Here is a 22,888-nt window from a genome sequence, read left to right on the forward strand (position 1 = left end):
GACCCCTGCGCTGGGCACCTTCCCCTTGCGCCCCCCCAGGCAGGGGCCAGTGGAGGGTGAGGCCGGACAGGGCCGGGGCCCCTCCACGCTGGCACTGGGCATCTTCACAGGTGAGCAGGGGGAGGGAAATGAGACATGGGGTGAGACCTGGGGGCGATGGGAATGAGAGATGAGGGGATCCCTCTCCCAGCCCATAGCAGGGTCCACAGGGCACCCCCAATCTGCCCCACTAACCTCTCCCATCCGCCCCACAGATCTGAGAGAGGGGGGCACCCCTCGGGGAAGCCAAAGCGCAGAGAGACCAAGACCCATACAGGTGAGGGGCGCAGGGGAGACTGGGTTGGGGGCAGGGTGGGGGTCAAGCCGGGGGGCTGAACGGGCTGGGGGTTGAGCTGGAGGGCGCTCAAGGGCAGAGTGGGCTGGAGGCAGGGGGCTTAGGCTTAGGGTATCTGGCTGTAGCATTCTGGGTAATTTCTTCTCTCCCCCCAGCTAAGATTCACCCCCCAACTCACCCCCTCCCAGCATGGCAGGTGAGTGAGACTGGATTGGGGGGGGTCACACCCCACACAGAGGTGGTTGGGGGAGGGGGGCTCAAGGGGGTGAGCCCCCAAAAGAGGGGTCTGGGGAGGAGGGACTCAGAGGGAGGGAAGTCAGAGGGGAATGACCCCCCCCAGACTGTTCTGTCTCTTCACCAGGATTCTCTCCCCACAGGGCCCCCAGTGTCAGCCAGGCCCCCCAGCTGTAGCATGTGGGGTACAGAAACTGCCCAGGCTCCCCAGCACCTGACGGACTCTGCCCCTGCAGTCCCCTTGGGACTAGAGCGACTGTGCCCGGGGAGATGTGCGTACAGCCAGGGGAGCCTCCCCACCCCATCACAGCTGCCCCCCCCACTCCCGTCTAACACAGCCCCCCCATACTTGCCCACACTGGCCCAGCCCAAGGGTCCCCATTTCTCCAGCCCCCCATGCACCTGTCTCCCCACCCAGCCAGCCCCAGGGCCAGGGTCTTGTTATCCCCCGCCCCACAGCTGGGATCAGAGCCATTGGCGGGGGGGAAATCACACCACTGGAGTCCAGTCCCCCATTATCCTTGTCCCCCCCAGCTGGGGTGCCCCCAAATGGCTCTGATCCCCATGGAACCCAGACCGCCCCCCATTGACAATAAATGTCTGGCTTTTCCAACTGGGGTGCTGCGTGTTTGGGGGAGAACTGAGGTTCAGCCATAAACCCCTGTAACCTAGGGAGACATAACCCGATTTCCCGCCCCCAGCCCCTCTTCTTCCATCCTTGGGGGTTCTGCTGGGGGAAGGGTTGGACGGTTTTGAGGGGAGTTGGGGGGAACCCCGGCCTCCCGAAGCCCGAGTGGGCGTGAGGGCAGCAGGAGCCGGGCGCTGAAGGAGGGAGTGGGGAAGAGGAGGAAACAAGTGACAGGGAACCCAGAGGAGAGGAAGGGGAGACGGGAGACCCACCCCCACTGAGCGTCAGGGACCCCTCCCCACCGATGTGCGCCAGCTACCACCGAGGGAACGAGCACCGAGAACGTGAGGGAATGAATGAACCAAAGCCCCGCCCCCGGGCTCCCCATCCACCCCCACCCCCAATCAGACACAGGCCACAGGCGTGGGGGTCAACTTCAAACCTCGCTTTAACTCGCGCCAGTCGGGCATTATAAATTAACAACTCCAGAAAGGACCACCCAGCCACCAGGGAAAGGCTGCCCCCCGCCTGCTCTCCACCGCTCCGGTTTCTCCTGCCCAGTTTGTAAAACCAAACCCAGGAAGCCCCCCACAGACCATCTGCCACCCCCTCCAGGCCAGATGCTGCCCCCACCCAGCTCCTGCCACACGTGTCTCTCTGGGGGACAGGGCCATAACGTGACGTAGAGGAGGGAGGGAGGGATGACCCAAGGCAGACTCTAGAAACAGAGGCGCCTGAAGGAGGGGAGAGGTGAGGGAAGTCTGGAGAAAGGAGCATACCTGAATCCAGAAATCTGGCCGAAAGGTACAGGGTTCTAGAGCACAAACTTGTAACCAGAGAACCTAGGTTCTAGAGTAGGGAACCAGGAATGAAATGGTATCTGGGTTCTAGAGCATGGCAGAGGGAACTGGGCACCTGGGTTCTAGGTCAAGATCTCCAGGTTTTAGGGCCTGTGGCAGAGTTTGAGGGTGTCCCTCTGTTCTAGCAGAGGAAGGGGACCAGGGCCTGATTGGGATTCTAGAACACAAAGGAGGAGAAACAGGGTCCTAGATTCTAGAACAGGGAGGAGCCAGTACTTCGTTCTAGAGCACCAAGATGAGTGGGGACAGACAAACCCAAATGTGGAGCCTGAGGCATGGAGAGTGAATTACAACAATGATCTAGGTAGCAGAACTCCATGATACCAAGTTCCAGAACAGAAAGGGAGAAGGACCTGGGTTCTAGAGCTGGGGAGAGGCAGGGGGGGATGTGGGGCCCAGGAACGGAGAGGGAGGGGGAACTAGATGCAGGATCCAGATCTGGGTTCTAGAACGGAGGGAGGAACTAGACAGAACAGGGCCCCAACGTACGAGTCGGCTCCTCCCAACCCCGCCCTCCCCGGGAAGTCTCCGAAGCTCCTCATTCCTGGGTGCCCAGGTCCTCTTCCTCCGGCTCGTCGTCGTCCTCCTCCCCGTCGTCCTGCACCATGAGCCCGGCCTCCTCGTCCTCGTCCTCGGGCTCCTCGCCCAGGCACACCACCACCTCAGCCGGCTCGGGCGAGCGAGAGTAGAACCAGTTCAGCACCTGCTGGGCCCCCATGCCCGACTCGCGGCACAGGGCTGGCAGGTCGTCCTGGCGCAGCTGCTGCCGGGCGGCCCAGTACCGCTCCAGCGGGCCCGTGTCCATGCGGGGCCCGAGCTCCAGGGTGGCAGCGGGGGGCACGGTGTTATCCCAGAACCACCGCAGGTGCCCGTGCTTGAGGGCGTAGCGGGTGTCCCCGAACCACTGGATGATCTCTGCCCGCGGCAGGCCGGTGATCCGCTCCAGCCACTGGTAATCCTCCCGCCGCGCCCACTGGCACCGCAGGAAGAACGACTTCAGCACCGCCAGCTGCTCCTTGCTCTTCCGCCGGCTCTTTCGCTGCCGCTGGGCCTCCAGGGTGCTGTGGGGGTGGCCAGGCCGGGCCCACGCCTCAGCCCCATTGACGGTGGTTCCGGAGGAGGGCGGTGCGGTGTCAACTGCCCCCAGCCGGCAGGGTTTGCTGAGGTCCCAGGCGGTGTCTGGGTGGCTGGCGCCAGCCGGAGAATCCGCCCAGGCCCGGCACGGAGGGGGTGGCGTGGGGAAAAGACTGGGGGGCGGCGTTAGCGTCTCTTTGGCTTTGGGGTGGGGGACTGTGGAAGCTCTCCCTGGCTCTGGGGGCCCCCGGGCCACAGCCGAACAGCTCCCTGGGGATTCCTGGGGCTTGGCTTTGTGGTGTGCAGCCGCGGGGGCTTCCCTGCCTCCCGGGGCCTTGCCAGTTTGCGGCAGGGGGGCGCCGGGGGCCAGCAGGGCCCCAAAGGCCGGGCGGTCCTGGCGGCAGGCCAGCCGCGCCCGTGTCTCCTCGATCTCCTCGGCGCTCCAGCTGATGCCGCAGCGCAGCCGCTGGGCCATGAACCAGGCCTTGACCTTCTCCAATTGCAGGCCGTGGCGCAGGCAAAGCAGCGCCAGGTCGGCCAGGCTGGGGTAGGGGAAGTAGCTGAAGGCCTGGCGCAGCGGCTGGTGGCCGTCCAGCTCGCTGGTCTGGGACGCCTGGGTCCACACCAGCTGCAGGTCCTCTGAGATGGGAGGCAGGCAGATGAGGGCTGCCGGTGAACTGGGGTTGCCTGGCGACTCCTTGTTGGGGGGCATGGCTGGCCCCGCCACTGGGGGGTCCTTGGCCTGGGGCTCCCGGGCTGGCCAGCCCACGGGGACAGCTGTGGGGAGAGAGAGAGCAAGCCACAATCAGCAGGAGATAGCGAGGAGGGTACTGTAGGGTGCCCCAGAGCTCTATGGGAAGCCGGCAGTCTCCTCCCCTCACACCACAGCCCCCAAGGGGTGTTTGGGGGTGATTGCTGCCCCCTACCCCCACAGCAATGGGGAGTGAAGGCTCTTACCTGCCGTAAGGGGGTCTGAACCCCAAATTGTCAGCCCCACGTCCCCCCGGGGAGCCTGAGACCTGGGGAGAGAGAGACATGCAGGTGAAAGGGAGGGGATAGAACCCAGGAGTCCTGGCCCCGAGCCCCACCCTCCCTAACCTAGTAGACCCTACTACCTCCCAGAGCCAGGGGTAGAACCCAGGAGTCCTGGCCCTCAGCCCCCACCAGGCAGGAGAGAGACAGCACAGTTCTTGCCTCAAGAACTCGGAACCATTCAAATAATCAAATGAAACACAAATCCAGGAATTCATTTCCGTCATGTTTCAGGGGACTCAGGGACCAGCTCCTACCTTCCTTAGCTAATTAGGGACAATTATGTCTTTGGGTGTCATTAGCTAGGGATGCAGCCGAACAGTCCGGGAAATAAGTTTTCTGGGGCAGCACCGGTGCTTGTTGTGTGTCTGTGACCAGGCCGCAGAGACACTAGGATAAGACACACAATAATGACTAATAATGAAATTTGTTTTAATGAGTAATTACTGCTAAGAAATAATCGAACCCCGATTGCATTACTTAGGGATTAGCTTCTAGAAATGAACTTACTGGCTAACAAAGAAATAGTCAAACTGTTATAAAAATAATTAGCTTGTGGAGCAGATTACTTGGTTATTGACTGGCTAATTAAATAATTGACCAATAAGTACTAATTAGTTGCTAATACCACAAAATATTTGACTTGTGATTTGGAAACTAGAGAGTTGTGCATTTCTTCGCTTATGGAGGCCAGGCGTTATCCAACCCCAAGCGGCTGCTTGTCCGTCTTTCTGGAACGCCGCAGCCAATCCACTCTGATGCTGCCAGGGAGGCTGTAGGCAGCAGTGACTGGCACAACCCTACTGAAAATCGGCATGGCCGTTGGCACTGCGAAGTTGGCTAATGAGCCCTGGGCTTGGCCAGCCCCTTGAGTTAAGTGCAAATGGCTTATTGCCTGTGCTGCTTCCGAGAGCCCCTGGCTCCGACCACTCCTAGAAATCGCTCCCAACATCCCCGGCCTTCACTGCACCCTACTGCCGTGCGATCAAGTCGAGACAGGTCCGCATTGGCAACCTCTTCCTGATCACATCTGGCTGCTTGCCGCCATAAGTGAGTAATGGGCCAGGTTCCCACGGAGCGGCCATTTAAGCAATGTTCTCACCATGGCGCCAATCTATCGGCGCCTTCGGCCGACGTTTCCACGACGCAGCCATCTTGGTCTTCCAGAAGATGTTGCTCATGGTGGAGCTTCGTTTCCGTGGCGCAGGCAATGGCATGATGCTCCTGATCTTCCAGGAGATGCCGCTGGCTTTGTAACATCGTTTCCATTGTGCGAGTAACAGCCTGGCGCTGGTGGGCACCCTGCAGCTGCCACTGGCATTGGAGAGAGGTCTCCATGGCGCGTTCTCTGTGCCACCAACTGATGGGTGCATTTGGCCAGCGTCTCCGAGGCACAGGTCGTGGCGTGGCAACAACAGTCCCCCTGCCGCCACCGTTGGAGGGCCTTCTCCATGGAATGAACTAGCCTCTGGTGCTCTCCCTGTGACACCAGGCACTGGCTTCCAGCCCCTGGGTAACCACATGCAGCGCATCTTTGGTCTGCAGACGCCATCGATGGCACACAGATTGACCCTTTGCTTTGGTTGCTGCTCGTCGCTTGTTGGTCCTGGGCAGGATAGACAGTGAACCGTAAAATTCAAAATCAGATCTTCGCACTCCTACCTAGGGTCCTCCTCAGCTCAGCCAACGCCCAGAGGACGGAGTGTTGGAGAATCCCATTTTTTAGAAGAAAGTTGTCCATTCTTCGACCTTCTCCTGACGGGCTCTGTAATCTAGCGGAAAAAGGCAGAACTCAAACCAACGGCTGAACGCAGCAGGCAGCCAAATTCCGATTGGAAAGAGCCCCAATTCCAGAAGAAAACCATTGGCCCAAACAGCCGAAGGAAGTGGCATCTCCATATCCTGAGCTCTTCAAATCCAGACTGGAAAATACTCTAGTCCAATGCATGTTATTAAGACTACATAAAGGGACACTGGGTAAACTGAATGGCCTGTGATCCAAACTAGGTGATCTAATGTGTCCACTGGCTGTCACCTCTATGAATCCTCGTTAGTTCAGTTCCAGCCCACAGCCTTTGAGGTTTACCAACCAATCCTTGTTGTGGATGAGTGGAAGAGCAATGTGGCCGGGGAACTAGAACCGTGAACGCCGGAGCTCTGTGAGGCGTATTTGCATAAGGCATGACACGGTGGTATCGGAGCACAAGAACCATCAACCTAGGTACCTTTAGAGCTCTAGGTCCAGACGCCCCCTCGGGTGATGTAAACCCAATTTACGCAAATCTGCACTTGCGGAAAAAGTTCTGTATGCTAGAAACAGGAGGGTTTTTGGGGTGTAATGGTCAGGTATATGTTTCCGATTGACGCAAAATTTGAGTTAGGCATGGCGTTCTGGAATGGACACTTGCATAAGTCGGGGAGCGACTGTAGAAGAGCTGTTGCTGGTTTTCTAATTTTTAGCAATATTAATGGTCATAAACCACTTTTCCCTAAAACCATCGGCTCGCTTTGGGGTCTCAGCCTTTGTACCCGATGTTGGCCGGGCGCTGGGCAGGCTGTCAGTGTGAGGGGATTGTTGGGTCTCTGGGTTTCACCCCAACAGATGGGGTCCTTTGTACCAACACCCGCCATGTTTCCAGACATTTTGGACTCGGTTGGATGCAGCGTTCAAAGATCATCGCATCACGGACAAACGGAGAAATGTCACTGATTGGAGGGGTGACAATTAGACCCCACTCCCCTCCCAGGGCCAGGGATAGAACCTAGGAGTCCTGGCTCCCAGCTCTGCTGCTCTAACCACTAGACCCTACTCTCCTCCCAGGGCCAGGGATAGAACCCAGCAGTCCTGGCTCCCAGCTCTGCTGCTCTAACCACTAGACCCCACTCCCAAGGCCAGGGACAGAACTCAGGAGTCCTGGTTCCTAGCGTACAGCAGATGTACGGCAACAGTTCTTGTCCCCCAAAGAACAGAGAGAGCTCATTAAAGTAAACCAATCAATCTAATTAAAGTAACTAAGCACTGATACATTTCAATCATATTGACGGGAACAACGGCCCAGTCCCTACAGTAAAGAGATCACTGGGGCCAAACTCATCTTTCCATTGCTCACCGAGCTGGACCAAGAACTCACCAGGCCTGAAATTAGCCCCTATTCGTTACCACTCCACTATTAATTGACGGGCGCCTCATTACAGAAATAACTGACGAGTGATGAGCAATTACCAGGTCATCGGCCCAACAACGTGAAGAACGAGGAATTAGACTCAATCTAGGCGTGACCAGATGTCCCGACCGCAGGGCCTTGGTCTTAAAGGTGCCCCCCACCCCCGCCCCCATGAAAGAGCATCCTGATTTGCCACCCGAAATCCAGCAAGTCCCTGGTGGTTACTGGCCAATCAGCCTCCTCAGCAGCGACTAATTAGCAGGGAACTGACCAGAAATTCCACCACGTGGCAATCATGTAAAATAAGCAAATACAGCTTCCTAATATGCTGAAGACCCCACCCCAGCTCCTCCCCCAGAGACCCCCCAGCTCCAACCCCACCTTCTCCCCAGCTCCCAGAGACTCCCCACCCCACCCCTTCCCCAGGGACCCCCCCTCCCCAGAGGCCCCCAAGCCTCAGATACCTTCTCAAACGCCCAACTTCTCCCCAGTCCCTCGCCCAGAGACTCCTCATTGACCCCACTCTGGAGGAGCTGGAGGGGTCTCTAAACCCCAGCTCCCCCAGCAACCCCCCCAGCTCCAACCCCCACCTTCTCCCCCAGAGTCCCCCCCCAGCTCCATTCCCCACTTTCTCCCCAGAGACCCTCCAGCTCCATCCCCCACCTTCTCCCCAGAGACGCCCCATCACCTCCCCCAGCTCCAACCCCCACCTTCTCCACCAGAGACGCCCCATCACCTCCCCAGCTCCAACCCCCACCTTCTCCCCCAGAGACCCTCCAGCTCCAACCCCCACCTTCTCCCCAGAGACGCCCCATCACCTCCCCAGCTCCAACCCCCACCTTCTCCCTCAGAGACCCTCCAGCTCCAACCCCCACCTTCTCCCCAGAGACGCCCCATCACCTCCCCAGCTCCAACCCCCACCTTCTCCCCCAGAGACCCTCCAGCTTCAACCCCCACCTTCTCCACCAGAGACGCCCCATCACCTCCCCAGCTCCAACCCCCACCTTCTCCCCCAGAGACCCTCCAGCTTCAACCCCCACCTTCTCCCTCAGAGACCCTCCAGCTCCAACCCCCACCTTCTCCCCAGAGACGCCCCATCACCTCCCCCAGCTCCAACCCCCACCTTCTCCACCAGAGTCCCCCCCCAGCTCCATTCCCCACTTTCTCCCCAGAGACCCTCCAGCTCCATCCCCCACCTTCTCCCCCAGAGACCCTCCAGCTCCAACCCCCACTTCTCCCCAGAGACGCCCCATCACCTCCCCCAGCTCCAACCCCCACCTTCTCCCCAGAGACGCCCCATCACCCCCCCAGCTCCATCCCCCACCTTCTCCCCCAGAGTCCCCCCCCAGCTCCATTCCCCACTTTCTCCCCCAGAGACGCCCCATCACCTCCCCCAGCTCCAACCCCCACCTTCTCCCCCAGAGACCCCCCCAGCTCCATCCCCCACCTTCTCCCCAGAGACGCCCCATCACCTCCCCCAGCTCCAACCCCCACCTTCTCCACCAGAGACCCCCCCAGCTCCATCCCCCACCTTCTCCCCAGAGACGCCCCATCACCTCCCCCAGCTCCAACCCCCACCTTCTCCCCCAGAGACCCCCCCAGCTCCATCCCTCACCTTCTCCCCAGAGACTCCCCATCGCCTCCCGTAGCAACCACCCCAGCTCCAACCCCCAGCTTCTCCCCACAGAGACCCCCCAGCTCCATCCCCCACCTTCTCCCCTGAGACGCCCCATCACCTCCCCCAGCTCCAACCCCCACCTTCTCCCCCAGAGACCCTCCAGCTCCAACCCCCACCTTCTCCCCCAGAGTCCCTCCAGCTCCAACCCCCACCTTCTCCCCCAGAGACCACCCCAGCTCCAACCCCCACCTTCTCCCCAAAGACGCCCCATCACCTCCTCCAGCTCCAACCCCCCCTTCTCCCCACAGAGACTCCCCATCCTCTCCCCAGCGAAACCCCCAGCTGCAACCTCCACCTTCTCCCCCAGAAACCCTCCAGCTCCAACCCAAACCCCAGACTCCCCCAGCTCCAACCCAAACCCCAACTCTGCCAGAGACCCCCCCAGCTCCAACCCCCACCTTCTCCCCGAGACTCCCCATCCCCTCCCCCAGAGACCCCCCCAGCTCCAACCCCCACCTTCTCCCCAGAGATGCCCCATCACCCCCCCAGCTCCAACCCCCACCTTCTCCCCCAGAGACCACCCCAGCTCCAACCCCCACCTTCTCCCCAGAGATGCCCCATCACCTCCTCCAGCTCCAACCCCCCCTTCTCCCCACAGAGACTCCCCATCCTCTCCCCAGCGAAACCCCCAGCTGCAACCTCCACCTTCTCCCCCAGAAACCCTCCAGCTCCAGCCCAAACCCCAGACTCCCCCAGCTCCAACCCAAACCCTAACTCTGCCAGAGACCCCCCCAGCTCCAACCCCCACCTTCTCCCCGAGACTCCCCATCCCCTCCCCCAGAGACCCCCCAGCTCCAACCCCCAACTTCTCCCCCAGAGACTCCCCATCCCCTCCCCCAGAGACCCCCCCAGCTCCAACCCCCACCTTCTCCCCGAGACTCCCCATCCCCTCCCCCAGAGACCCCCCAGCTCCAACCCCCACCTTCTCCCCCAGAGACTCCCCATCCCCTCCCCCAGAGACCCCCCCAGCTCCAACCCCCACCTTCTCCCCAAGACTCCCCATCCCCTCCCCCAGAGACCCCCCAGCTCCAACCCCCACCTTCTCCCCGAGACTCCCCATCCCCTCCCCCAGAGACCCCCCAGCTCCAACCCCCACCTTCTCCCTGAGACTCCCCATCCCCTCCCCTAGAGACCCCCCCAGCTCCAACCCCCACCTTCTCCCCCGAGACCCTCCAGCTCCCCCAACCCCACAGAGACTCCCTATCCCCTCCCCCAGCGACCCCCCACAGCCACTTTCCTCACCAATTCCCAGCTCCCTCCAATCCCCCTCAGGACCCTTCTAGCCCCCCGAGACCCCCATCCCCACTCCGTTCTATCCCTGCTCTGTGAGAGGGGCAGGGTCTGGTGGCTTACAGAGGGGAAGGGGCTGGGAGCCAGGAGGCCTGGGGTCTCTCCCTGGCTCTGAGGAGGGGGAGGCTGGGAGCTAGGACGCCTGGGTTCTCGCCCTGGTTTGAGAGGGGAGGGTCCAGTGGGTTAGAGCCCAGGGAAGCAGACTAGGAGCCAGGACTCCTGGGTTCTCTGAGACACCGACCCTTGTCTCAGCCTCTTCCCCTGGGATTCCTCCAACCCCAGAGACCCCCCCGCATCTTCCTCTCTCTGGGGATCCCCCCAAGCCGCCCCTCCCCCTCCAGCTGCCCCCAGGACCCCCCGGCCCTCCCCCCACTCACACGTTCCCTCCTCCTCCGATTTTAGTTTCCTCCCAAGTTTTGGGACTTTGCTCCACTTGCATCCTGGGTAATGGAGACTCGGGGGGCGGGGCTTCCCCTGCACTGGCCCTTTAAGGGCGCCTAGGACAGCTGGGTTCTCTCCTGGGAGGGGGAGGAGCTGGGAACCTGGACGCCTGGGTTCTTTCTCAGGCTGTGGGAGGGGGAGGGGGAGGAGTGGGGTTTGGTGGTTACAGCAGGGAGCCCGGACGCCTGGGTTCTCTCCCGGGAGGGGCAGGGAGCCCGCACACAAAGGGGGGAGGGGCTCACCCAGGGACAGTGGGGGAGGGGCGGCCGAACTCACCCTCCCTGCGGTGCTGCCGGGGCCGGGCCGGCACCAGCCCGATCCCTGCTCGGCTCGGCCTGGCCCCCTCCGGGCCGGGATTGGAGGCCGCTGGCTGAGGGGGAGGGACAGGCCCGGCCATTGGCTGACAGCCGGACGCCTGGGTTCTCTCCTGGCCGGGAGCCAGGACTCCTGGGTTCTCCCAGACACAGACCCTGGTCTCAGCTGGACGAGAAACCGGCTGCTTCTCCCCTGTGCCCTCTGGGCTGCCCTGGGGAAACTGGCCCCAGTAGAGCCAGGATAGCCCCGGGGCTGCGGGTCGGGAGTGAGGGGCACCGGCAGGGCTGGGCTGGCAGGGGGCTGCGGGTCGGGAGTGAGGGGCACCGGCAGGATGGGGGGCAGGGGGCTGCGGGTCGGCAGTGAGGCGCACCGGCAGGATGGGGGGCAGGGGCTGCAGGTCGGGAGTGAGGGGCACCGGCAGGATGGGGGGCAGGGGCTGCGGGGCGGGAGTGAGGGGCACCGGCAGGATGGGGGGCAGGGGCTGCGGGTCGGGAGTGAGGGGCACCGGCAGGGCTGGGCTAGCAGGGGCTGCGGGTCGGGAGTGAGGGGCACCGGCAGGGCTGGGGGGTCGCAGGGGCTGCAGGTTGGGAGTGAGGGGCACCGGGAGGGCTGGGCTGGCAGGGGGCTGCGGGGCGGGAGTGAGGGCCCTCAGCAAGATGGGGGGCAGGGGCTGCGGGTTGGGAGTGAGGGGCACCGGCAGGGCTGGGGGGTCGCAGGGGCTGAGGGTCGGGAGTGAGGGGCACCGGCAGGGCTGGGGGGTCGCAGGGGCTGAGGGTCGGGAGTGAGGGGCACCGGCAGGGCTGGGGGGTTGCAAGGGCTGAGGGTCGGGAGTGAGGGGCACCGGCAGGGCTGGGGGGTCGCAGGGGCTGAGGGTCGGGAGTGAGGGGCACCGGCAGGGCTGGGGGGTCGCAGGGGCTGAGGGTCGGGAGTGAGGGGCACCGGCAGGGCTGGGGGGTCGCAGGGGCTGCGGGTCGGGAGTGAGGGGCACCGGCAGGGGACTGGTCCGAGTGGGGGTTGGGTGCCAAGCAGTGGGCAGCCTTGGTGTCTGGGCAAACATGCCATGGAGAACGGTGGCACCTTCCCTGCCCCCTCCGGGCTGCTGTCCTGGGGGAAACCTGCACACAACAGCCAGCCTGGTACTGCCACCCCCCCAGCCTAGCCAGCCTGGTAACCCCCCCTCCCTGGATCAGCCCCCCCCCAGCCTAGCCAGCCTGGTAACTCCCCCCCCGGATCAGCCCCCCCCCCCAGCCCAGCCAGCCTGGTAACTCCCCCTCCCTGGATCAGCCCCCCCCCCCAGCCTAGCCAGCCTGGTAACCCCCCCTCCCTGGATCAGCCCCCCCCCCAGCCTAGCCAGCCTGGTAACTCCCCCCCCGGATCAGCCCCCCCCCCAGCCCAGCCAGCCTGGTAACTCCCCCTCCCTGGATCAGCCCCCCCCCCCCAGCCCAGCCAGCCTGGTAACTCCCCCCCCCCGGATCAGCGCCCCCCCCCCCAGCCCAGCCAGCCTGGTAACCCCTCCTCCCTGGATCAGCCCCCCCCCCAGCCCAGCCAGCCTGGTAACCCCTCCTCCCTGGATCAGCCCCCCCCCCAGCCCAGCCAGCCTGGTAACTCCCCCCCCCGGATCAGCCCCCCCCAGCCCAGCCAGCCTGGTAACCCCTCCTCCCTGGATCAGCCCCCCCCACCGCCCAGCCAGCCTGGTAACCCCTCCTCCCTGGATCAGCCCCCCCCCAGCCTAGCCAGCCTGGTAACTCCCCCTCCCTGGATCAGCTCCCCCCACCGCCCAGCCAGCCTGGTAACCCCCCCTCCCTGGATCAGCCCCCCCCCCCAGCCTAGTAACTCCCCACCCCGGATCAGCCCCCCCCCCAGCCCAGCCAGCCTGGTAACGCCTCCTCCCTGGATCAGCCCCCCCCCACCCAGCCTAGCCAGCCTGGTAACTCCCCCTCCCTGGATCAGCTCCCCCCCCCAGCCCAGCCAGCCTGGTAACTCCCCCTCCCTGGATCAGCCCCCCCCCCCCCCCAGGCCCAGCCAGCCTGGTAACTCCCCCTCCCTGGATCAGCCCCCCCCCCCAGGCCCAGCCAGCCTGGTAACTCCCCCTCCCTGGATCAGCTCCCCCCCCCAGCCCAGCCAGCCTGGTAACTCCCCCTCCCTGGATCAGCCCCCCCCCCACCCAGCCTAGTAACTCCCCCTCCCTGGATCAGCTCCCCCCCCCAGCCCAGCCAGCCTGGTAACTCCCCCTCCCTGGATCAGCCCCCCCCCCCCCAGCCCAGCCAGCCTGGTAACTCCCCCTCCCTGGATCAGCCCCCCCCCAGCCCAGCCAGCCTGGTAACTCCCCCTTCCCTGGATTAGCCCCCCCCCCCAGCCTAGCCAGCCTGGTAACTCCCCCTCCCTGGATCAGCCCCCCCCCAGCCTAGCCAGCCTGGTAACTCCCCCTCCCTGGATCAGCCCCCCCCCAGCCGAGCCAGCCTGGTAACTCCCCCTCCCTGGATCAGCCCCCCCCCAGCCCAGCCAGCCTGGTAACTCCCCCTCCCTGGATCAGCCCCCCCCCCAGCGCAGCCAGCCTGGTAACTCCCCCTCCCTGGATCAGCCCCCAGGGCCCAGTAACTCCCCCCCGGATCACCCCCCCCCAGCCCAGCCAGCCTGGTAACTCCCTCTCCCCAGATCAGACCCCCCCAGCCTGGTAACTCGCCTTCTGGATCAGCCCCCCCGGCCCAGCCAGCCTGGTAACTCCTGCCCCAGATCAGCCCCCCGCTCCCCCCGGCCCAGCCAGCCTGGTACTTCCCCCCACCAGATCAGCCCCTCAGGTGCAGCCAGCCTGGTAACTCCTCCCTCCCCACCGGATCAGGCCCCTGGGCCCAGCCAGCCTGGTAGCCCCCCACCCCCCCGATCAGCACCCCCCCACCCAGCCAGCCTGGATTGTCGGGTGGCTTTGCCCAGTCCTGGCTTGGGGCATGTCGAGCCCGGCACTGTCCACCAGCAGGGAGTTCCAGCGGTTAACGGCCTCCCAATGTCTCCCCCCACCCCAATGCAGCCAGCCCCTGCCCTCGAGCTGGGGGCAGGGCCAGGAGTGAGTCAGTGTCTCCTATAATGCAATGTCCCCCCACATGTCCTGGGTGGGGGTGCAGGTCCCACAGGGCAGGGGGCGGTGCCTGATGTGGGGGTGTGTCTTTGGTTTGTCTGAGCCCCGCCCCCATTCTAGCCCCACCCTCCCCTGGACCCCCCCATCCAAGACTTGTTTCCCCCACCACCTCCACCCATCAGGCCCCTCCCCCACACCCCGTGTATCTCACCCCCTATTCCTGCCCCACATCCCATGGCTTTGGGGTGAGTTTCAGCCCCCCTCTCCCGGGTCCCCTCCAAGAGGATGTGGATCTGGGGGCTGGGAGGAGCTGGTTGTGGGGCCCCTCCCATGCAGTCTCTGTCCCCTGGGAGGCTGGTTGTGCAGCCCCCTACAGGAAGTGGATCCAGCCCCCATCTCCATCCCGTGGGGGGCTGGGGGGCCCCTCGGACCGCCCCCTGCCCCGCAGTATGTAGTTCTGCCCCCCGTTGTTGTCCCACAGCTCCTGGCCCCCCACATGGCAGCGTAAGGCAAACTCCAGGGCGCCCCCGGGGGGCAGGGGCAGGCGGAAGGCGAAGCGGTCAGAGGGGGGGCCGGGTGGAGGGCTGGAGGAGGGCCCGGCGTAGGCGGCGGGGGCCTCCTGGTAGCTGGCCCAGCCATCCCAGGTGTAGCGGACACTGACCCGCTTCTCATAGGCCAGGTTGAGAACCCGCAGGGTCCCTGCCACCCCCAGCCCCCCGGCCCGCACCCCCTCCAGGCACACGCCCTGTGCCCCTAGCCGCGCCCCGAAGTCTGGCAGCCCCAGCGGGTCCCAGAAACACGGCGCCAGCGGCAGGCGCCCGGCCAGCGGGTCCTGGGGGTCCTGGAGAAAACAGGAGGGAGGGGATGGAGAGAAAGAAAGAAAATTAATGTCACATGTAGCCAGGTGACTCTGCTGGGGGGGCAGAGCTGGAGATCTGCCCCCCAGCTCTCATCCCCCTCCCCAGCCCCCGCCCTGCATGCCCCACCCCCCCGCTCCCCTCGTTACCTGGAAGGGCCGCAGGGGGGCGAAGTGGCGCAGGGCGTCACGCCGGAGCTGGGTGTGGACGCGCTCGGGGACCTGGGGCAGTTCGGCCGGCCAGTAGCGCCTCACGCTGGCCAGCTCCAGCCCCAGGGCGTCGGCAAAGCGCACCCGCTTGCGGGACCCGGGGCTGTGGCTGCGGGATCCCCCACCAGGGCCCCCAGCCGGGGCAGAAAGAGCCCTGCGGTGCCGGCGCCCCCCCCTGCTGCCTGCGCGGCTCTGGCGTCCCCGTGGCCGGGCCCCCCGGCCCCGCCCCTCGGCCTCCGAGTCGGAGTCATCGCCCAGGCTGGGCCGGACTGTGCGGTAATACGCCCGCTCGTACAGCCCCGCAATGTAGCTCAGGTTGCGCGGGATGTCGCTGGGGGGTGGGGGAGCGCGTGCCATGGGGCCTGGGGTGGGGCCAGCTTGCCCCGCCCGGGCGCCGGCTCCTTCTGTCGCTCCGCCCGGGCGCCGGCTTGTTCTATTGTGCTGTCCAGGTGCCGGCTCCTTCTGTCGCTCCGCCCGGGCGCCGCCTTTATCTATTGTGCTGTCCAGGCGCCAGCTCGTTCTATCGCTCTGTCCGGGCCCCACCTCGTTCTACTGCTCCACTTGGGCACCGGCTCCTTCTGTTGCTCCGCCTGGGCGCCGCCTTGTTCGATTGTGCTGTCCAGGCGCCGGCTCTTCTATCGCTCTGTCCGGGCCCCACCTCGTTCTATTGCTCCGTCCAGGCGCCGGCTCATTCTATTGCTCCGTCCGGGAGCTGTATCCTTCTGTTGCTCTGTCCAGGCCTCATTCTGTGCCTCCGTCCAGGCTCGTGTCCTTCTATCACCCAGTCCAGGCCTCCTCCTATCGCTCTTCCTGGGCTCTGGCTCACTCTATCGCTCTATCTGGGTTTTGAGTCCTTCTAGCTCTCTGTCCAGTCTACTGCTCCAACCAAGTGCTCCCTTCTTCTATCCTTCCATTTGGGTTGTGTCTCATTCTATTGCTCCACCACGCCGTCAGCTCATTTACCACTTCATCGCTGCCTTCCACGTTCTTCTCTTCCAGCGGCTCCAAGTCTATTTCTCTGTCTGGACCCTGACTCGTTCTGTTGCTCTGTCGCTATCTTCACGTTCTTCCCTCTCAGAAATTCTCCTCTCTCACTGTCTGGGCTGCGTCTCGTTCTGTTACTCTGGCAGGGCGCTGGCTTATTGTACTCCTTCCTCACCGCCTTCCAGGTTCCTCCCTTCCAGAGTTTCTGAGACCACGTCTCTGTCTGGACTCTGCCTCCTTCGATCTCTGTCGTTGTCTTGTTCCTTTTTTCTGGAGAGTCTCGATTTATCACTGCAGCCAGGTGCTGCTTTGTTCTCCCTCTCCGTCACTCTGTCTTCCACATTCTTCCCTTTCAGAGGTTCTGAGCGTCTCCCTCTGTCCAGGCTCCGATTCGTTCTGTTGCTCCCGCACTGTCTCCTCCGCTCTCCTCCTCTCTGCCTGCCACTTTCCTCTCCTCCGGGCTCTCTTGTTCTCTTGCTGCGGCTGGGCTCTGGTCACTGGCTCCTTCGATCTCTCCGCCGTCCGTTCTCTCTCCTTGCGATCTGTCTCGTTCTGTCGCTCCGAGGGGGCTTCGCCCTGGCTCTCTCTCCGTCTTTCTCTTTCGCCTTCTTTCCTCCAGCAGACGCCCCTCCTCCCTCCCTTCTTCTTCGCTATCCCTCCATCCCTCCTGGTCCAGGAGCCCGCAAAACCCGACCTGGCAATTACTGTGATGCTCAGCAAGGGCACATCGCCTCCTGCCAGTGCCCAGGGCTCCCACTGCCCCTGTCCCCTGGCCGGGGGGGGGGAACTGCTCCTTCCAGGCAGGAACCCAGGCGTCCGGCAGTCTGGGGACACCACGGACCCGAGGTGAAGGGCCTAAAACCTTCCGCTCCGGGATCAATAATTCATGAGACGAGATGCAGCTAATGGATCCCAGGAAGCCAGCCAGGGAAAGGGGGGGGCAGGGCTGGGCGGGGGGGGCTGCGGGCCGGGGGGGAGGGGCACGGGGGGGCGGGTCGGGAGTGAGGAGCACGGGGGGGGCACCGGGGGGCGGGGCCGTTACGAAGCTCTCACGAGCCCCGAGGCCCCGGCAGAGTCTGACCCGGGGGGGGGGGCAGCGGCGGCCATGTTGGTTTATCAGCCTGTGGGGTCATGTGACGGTTGGGGTCAGAGGTCAGGGGTGAAGCAGGGAAGGAGCAGCGGCCCAGGGGGGTCAAGGTGGGGTCAAAGGTCAGGCACGAGCGGGGCTTCCTCAGGGCTGCGGACCCCGCCAATGGAGCTGGGGCAGGTTTATTCAATGATGGGCGTTTGCTCAGCCAATCAGCTGCCAGGGTTGGCCCGTCGGCCAATGGGGCCCCAGGTACGGGGAAGGCCGTGACCAATCATGCTGAGCCAATCAAAAGCGTCCGATCAGCGCCGGGTAACCAATCAGAAAGCAGCGCTCTGTTGAATGCCAGGACCCTGCCCCAATCGGGGTGGAGCGATGGCGGATACTGGGCCAGTCAGAGTTGTCGGCACAGCGCTTCCGGAAGGCAGCCAATCGCGCGGGAGGGCTCTGTTGACGGGCGGTTGTCCCCACCAATGGGATTAGAGCGGTGGCGGGAGCTAGGCCAATCAGGCGCGCCTTCCCGACTCTTCCGCCGGGCCAGCCAATGGGGCGGGGCTGAGGGGGCGGGCCACGCCCCGGCGGCCAATGAGGAGCGGCGCGCGGCGCGGCGGCCGGCCCAGCGCGGGGAGAGCAGCAGCCGCCATGGCCTCGTCGGCGCGGGGCAGCGGGGGCGCGCGCGGGGCGGGGGAGGGGCCGGAGGCGGGCGGGGGCCCCCCCGCGCAGTACGGGAACGGGCTGGGCGGGGGGCCGGAAGCGGGGGCGGGGCGGGCGGAGGGGGAGGGGGAGGAGCTGCTGCTGCTGGACGGGGGGGGCCGCGCCGGGGGCGGCGCGCGGGGGGGGGGGCCCGCACCCGCCCCCGCCCCCCCCGTCCGCCTCCGCCCCCCGGGCCGGGCCTGGGGGGGGGCCCGGCGCCCACCGCCCCCCCGAGGAGCTGGAGGAGGAGGCCGGGCTGGGAGAGGGGGACCCCGGGGACCCCGCCATCGAGGACCCGGTGAGGGGGGGAGGGGGAAGAGGTGGGGGGGAGGGGGACACGTGGGGGAGAGGGGGAGAGAGGTGGGGGGAGCGGGACACGTGGGGGGGAGGGGGAGAGAGGTGGGGGGAGCGGGGCACGTGGGGGGGAGGGGGAGAGGTGGGGAGGAGGGGGAAGAGGTGGGGGGAGCGAGGCACGTGGGGGGGGAGGGGGAGAGAGGTGGGGGGAGCGGGACACGTGGGGGGGAGGGGGAGAGAGGTGGGGGGAGCGGGACACGTGGGGGGGAGGGGGAGAGAGGTGGGGGGAGCGGGACACGTGGGGGGGAGGGGGAGAGAGGTGGGGGGAGGGAGGAGAGGTGGGGGGAGCGGGGCACGTGGGGGGGAGGGGGAGAGAGGTGGGGGGAGCGGGACCGGGCAGGGCCCCGTGGTGGGGCCGGACCCCAGGCGGGAGAGGGGCAATAGGCTGTGGGGGTTAGAACAGGGCGGGGGGCAGATCTGCTCTTGGGTGGGGCTAGTCTCCAGGGACTAAGCAGGCGAAGCGGCTGTGGGGTTGGGGCTCTTTGTTGGGGGTCCTGGGTAGGGTGGAGGTGTGTTGGTCCAGGGACAGGGCACAGCTATGGGGGGAGTTGTGGGGGAGGGTGACATGGGGTGGCGGATGCCTGTGGGGGGGTGAATCAGGCCCCCAGTGTGACCCCCCTGCCTCTCAGGAACTGGAGGCCATCAAAGCCCGTGTGCGGGAGATGGAGGAGGAGGCGGAGAAGCTGAAGGAACTGCAGAACGAGGTGGAGAAGCAGATGAACATGAGCCCCCCACCAGGCAACGGTGAGACCCCGTCGGGCCCCCTGTGCATGGCATAGTTAGGGGACATCTGTGAACTACGCTGTCTTGAATTGTATTTGTGTAGGACCTACGTAAACACGAACCATCCTTTCCCCCCAGTATACCCTTTGGACCGTGTGGGTGGTGGTGAATTCCAGATGCGTTTGGGAGTCTTGCTGTTCTGAACTGTATTTCTGTAGGACCTATGTAAACTGCAACCTCCCACCCCAGAGGCATGAAGCTAGGAGGCATTTGGGATTCACGCCGCTTTGCATTTTATTTGTGTAGAGTCTGTGTGAATACTACCTTTTTGTATGTGTAGGACCTATGTAAACAATAATCACCATCCCCATTCACTCTCAGACCTCCATGCTGTGGGGATGGCAAAGCCCAGAGACATATGGGAATTGTGCTGCTCTGATTTTTACTTGTGTACCACCTACATAAATGCTATCATCTGGTTTGTGTAGGACCTATGTAAACACCAGCCTCACTCATGCTGTTCTGAATCTCTCAGGTAGGTCCCACATAAACGCTAGCCCTTGGGTTGTTTGTGTAGGGCCTGTTTATACATTTATCCATACTAGTTATGCCAGATGCTGTATAAATCCAGTGCAGAAAGAGGGGTCTTCCCCTCTCTGTTCTGGTAAAGGAGGGGTGCCCTCTAAGAGATTTGGGGTACAGCCCCCACTTACTAAGCCCCTGGTTCTCTCTTCATAGCTGGCCCAGTCATCATGTCCTTAGAAGAAAAGATGGAGGCAGATGCTAGGTCCATATACGTGGGTAATGTAAGTAGGGGAGCCATGGAAGGGCTGGGGGGGTTCAGAGGACACCATTTCTCAGCCCCCCCCCTTTTCCAGGTGGATTACGGGGCAACAGCCGAAGAGTTGGAGGCTCATTTTCATGGCTGCGGGTCTGTCAACCGTGTCACCATCCTGTGTGATAAATACAGTGGGCACCCCAAGGGGTGAGTGAGATTCCGGGGGATCGTGGGGGGGCATGGGGCGACGGGAGGGGGGGGTGTACCATAAGGGAGGGGCTGGAGGAGAAGCTGCGGCCCTGTGGGCTGGTTTTCGGGGGGGCTGTGTTTTTGCGCTGTCTAATGTGGGATCCCCCCCAGGTTTGCCTACATTGAGTTCTCCGACAAGGAGTCTGTGCGCACCTCCATGGCACTAGACGAATCCCTGTTCAGGGGGCGACAGATCAAGGTGAGCCCTGCACCCCAAAGCTCAGGCCCCCAAATCCTGAGATTGGGCCCAGGTCCTCCCGGAATCCTAGGCTCTCTCCTGGCCCCGCGAGTCCCTAGCCCACCTTCCCTTCTTTAGCCTGGGGTGAGCTCCATTTCTCTCACCTGCCCCGCAAGTTCCTCCCTGATTCTCGCTGCATCCTGCTTCCCTCTCCCCTGGCGTGGGCCTCTCTGACCCTCCTCTTGCCCCCAGGTGATCCCCAAGCGGACCAACCGGCCTGGCATCAGCACCACAGACCGGGGGTTTCCCCGGGCCCGGTACCGCGGGCGTGGTTCTGGTTACACCAGCTCCCGGGCCCGGTTCTACAGTGGATTCAGCAGCCGACCCCGCGGACGTTCATACAGGTCTGGGGGGCAGGGCCACTGTGGGCAGGATGCCTGGGTTCTCTCCCTGGCTCTGGGAGGGGAGTGGGGTCTAGTGGTTAGAGCAGGGGGGCTGGGGAGCCAGGACTCCTGGGTTCTCTCCCTGGCTCAGGGAGGGGAGTGGGATCTTGTGGTTAGAGCAGGGGGGCTGGGGAGCCAGGACTCCTGGGTTCTCTCTCTGGCTCTGGGAGGGGAACAGGGTCTAGTGGTTAGAGTAGGCAGGGCTGGAGAGCCAGGACTCCTGGGTTCTCTCTCTTGCTCTGGGTGGGGAGTGGGGGCTAGTGGTTAGAGCTGGGAGCCAGGACAACTGGGTTCTCTCCCCGGCTCTGGGGTGTGTGTGGGGTGTAGTGATTAGAGCACGGGGGCTGGGAGCCAGGACTCCTGGGTTCTTCGGTTGTATTTTCTCTTCTCCTCTCTCTTCCCCCTGGTTTATTAACTCGTTCCCTTCTTCTCTCCTCTGCAGGGGCCGGGCTAGAGCAACCTCATGGTATTCCCCTTACTAAAAGTGTTTTTTGGGAAAGAAAAGTCAAAAAAAAAAAAAAAAAAAAAAGAGGAAAATAAAAGAGAAGAATGTGACCGTGCTGGAGCAGCCCCGTGGGGCGCGGTGGGGGGCGGGGCTGGCTCTGTGGGCACAGGGCTCTCCTCCTCTCTGTCTTCCTTCGCTCCCCCTTTCCCTGCCACGGGCGGGCTCCGCCCTCCGTCCGCCCCGGCCCTGCCCCTTTACTTCTCCCTCCTTCAGGTGCCGTCCTGCCGCTCCCTTTCTCCCCTCCCGCGGGTGGGACCTGGCCCCGGCGCGGTCCCTTCTGCCACCCGCCTGCTGCTCTCCTCCCTCCCACTCCTCCGCTGCCCCTGCCCCCTTCCCTCCATCCAGGCCGGGGCTGTTACCTGCATATTTCAGTGTCTTTATCTTTGCAGGTGGCTTTAGCCTGAAGGAATTGTCGAGCCGCACGGAGCTCTTGCGACCAGATTAAATATTTGGGGGGGGGTTACAGGGATTGGGGGGGGGGCCTTTCTCCTCCCCCCTTTATTTTAATTTCCAGGCTGGGGGGGGGGGGGGGCGAGGGCAGGGGGAGGGAAATTAAAAAAAAAAATGTTAGGAGGGTGGAAAAAAAATAAAATATGTTTTTGGAAGAAAGAAAAGGAGGCGAATGGTGATTTGTGGGTGGGGGGCAGGAGTCCTGGCTTCTCTCCTGGCTCTTGTAAGTGGGGTGGGGGCTGGGGACCAGGACTCCTGGGTTCTTAGGGATCACAGCTGTATTTGCTGAGGGGGTGCGTGGATAACCAGACCCCTGTGCAGGGGAGGGGCCCTGAGCTGCTGGCTGTGCCCTGCTGTCTGGGGGGGGTGGGTCTGTGAGAGGCCCTTGAGTCCAGTCTAGTGTCATCTCTTGATCACATGACTTGAGGTGAGGGGGGGTGGGTCACATGACCAGGGTCAGGGGAGGGGTGGTGTGAAAAGGTCCCTTGACAGTGGCGGGGGGGGGGGCAGGTGTCTCAGTTGGGTGTTTGGGGAGTGGGGTTCTCTGCTGATGGGGGTGGGAGGGGCCTGTGAGATGTGCCATGGAGGGAGGGAGAGTTGGGGGCCTCTGGGGGTGGGGGTCCTGATAAGGATGGGGGGGGTCACCAGGAGCATTCAGGGTCAAAGGGGAGTTAGGGGTACCTTAGTGATGGGGTGTTGCTGGGGGTGTCTGTCATGTGGCAGGGGCCCCAGCAAGGGTTAGGCAGTTGCAGGGGGATGAGGGGTCCCCTTGGGGAGTCAGGTGGTGGGGTGGGGGCAGACAGCAAGGACAGGTGTGCCCACTGGCCCCCTTTAACCATTAGCCCTCACCACCCTCCTGGCCCCCTTTCCCTGATGTCACTGGAGATGAGTGGGGGGCAGGGCAGAGGTGTGGGGGTGGGGGAAGTTCGGGGATTTGAACCAGGGTCCCTTCCAGCCCCAGTAGGAGGCTGTTATCCCACTGCCCTTTGCCACCTGGTCTGTCAGCCTGGGCCCCTTGGGTGGTGCTGGTGTGGTGCCCGGCTGTGCCTGGCGTGTCCAGGGCGTGGGGTGGGTGCACGTGTCAAGCGTGGAGTTGGTGTTGCTGGTGTGTGTGCTGGGCGCTTGGCTGTGTTGGCATGTCATGGGCCTGCCTGGCGTGTTGTTGCCTGGCACAGGCCTGCCATGGAGTTCACATGGTCAGCTGGCCAGGTGTGTTCCTGGGCCTGGCCCGCCCCCACCCATGGACAGACTCAGC

General features: G+C 63.7%; 3 protein-coding genes across 3 annotated transcripts; 1 reads left to right on the top strand and 2 right to left on the bottom strand.

Annotated features, from left to right (window-relative positions):
- Nucleotides 1-1,626: 1,626 nt before the first annotated feature.
- HOMEZ (homeobox and leucine zipper encoding) lies at nt 1,627-11,135 on the bottom strand. The gene is given in 4 exon segments (XM_050918927.1): nt 1,627-3,907; nt 4,088-4,129; nt 4,132-4,149; nt 11,012-11,135. Coding segments are annotated over 4 exon segments (1,494 nt in total). The 5' UTR covers nt 11,133-11,135; the 3' UTR covers nt 1,627-2,594.
- Nucleotides 11,136-14,303: 3,168 nt separating this feature from the next.
- PPP1R3E (protein phosphatase 1 regulatory subunit 3E) lies at nt 14,304-16,639 on the bottom strand. The gene is made up of 2 exons (XM_050917513.1): nt 15,130-16,639; nt 14,304-14,955 (listed from the first exon to the last, which is right to left on the bottom strand). The coding sequence occupies exons 1-2, from the start codon at nt 15,544-15,546 to the stop codon at nt 14,494-14,496; spliced, it is 879 nt and encodes a 292-aa protein (XP_050773470.1). The 5' UTR covers nt 15,547-16,639; the 3' UTR covers nt 14,304-14,493.
- Nucleotides 16,640-18,133: 1,494 nt separating this feature from the next.
- PABPN1 (poly(A) binding protein nuclear 1) lies at nt 18,134-21,391 on the top strand. Its single transcript, XM_050917221.1, has 7 exons — nt 18,134-18,251; nt 18,937-19,051; nt 19,769-19,836; nt 19,909-20,015; nt 20,169-20,256; nt 20,488-20,639; nt 21,121-21,391. The coding sequence occupies exons 2-7, from the start codon at nt 18,970-18,972 to the stop codon at nt 21,158-21,160; spliced, it is 537 nt and encodes a 178-aa protein (XP_050773178.1). The 5' UTR covers nt 18,134-18,251; nt 18,937-18,969; the 3' UTR covers nt 21,161-21,391.
- The last annotated feature ends 1,497 nt before the right edge of the window (nt 21,392-22,888 follow it).

This window comes from Gopherus flavomarginatus, chromosome 11 (assembly GCF_025201925.1).
Source record: "Gopherus flavomarginatus isolate rGopFla2 chromosome 11, rGopFla2.mat.asm, whole genome shotgun sequence".
Taxonomy (NCBI): Eukaryota; Metazoa; Chordata; order Testudines; family Testudinidae; genus Gopherus; species Gopherus flavomarginatus.

Excerpts from the sequence above, each read along its gene's own strand:
- PPP1R3E (XM_050917513.1), bottom strand. The coding sequence starts at position 15,546 with ATGGCACGCGCTCCCCCACCCCCCAGCGACATCCCGCGCAACCTGAGC. Across the intron at positions 14,956-15,129 it reads CCCCCCTGCGGCCCTTCCAG|GACCCGCTGGCCGGGCGCCT; the intron begins GTAACGAGGGGA and ends CAGGACCCCCAG.
- PABPN1 (XM_050917221.1), top strand. The coding sequence starts at position 18,970 with ATGGAGGAGGAGGCGGAGAAGCTGAAGGAACTGCAGAACGAGGTGGAG. Across the intron at positions 20,016-20,168 it reads TACAGTGGGCACCCCAAGGG|GTTTGCCTACATTGAGTTCT; the intron begins GTGAGTGAGATT and ends GATCCCCCCCAG. Across the intron at positions 20,257-20,487 it reads TCAGGGGGCGACAGATCAAG|GTGATCCCCAAGCGGACCAA; the intron begins GTGAGCCCTGCA and ends TCTTGCCCCCAG.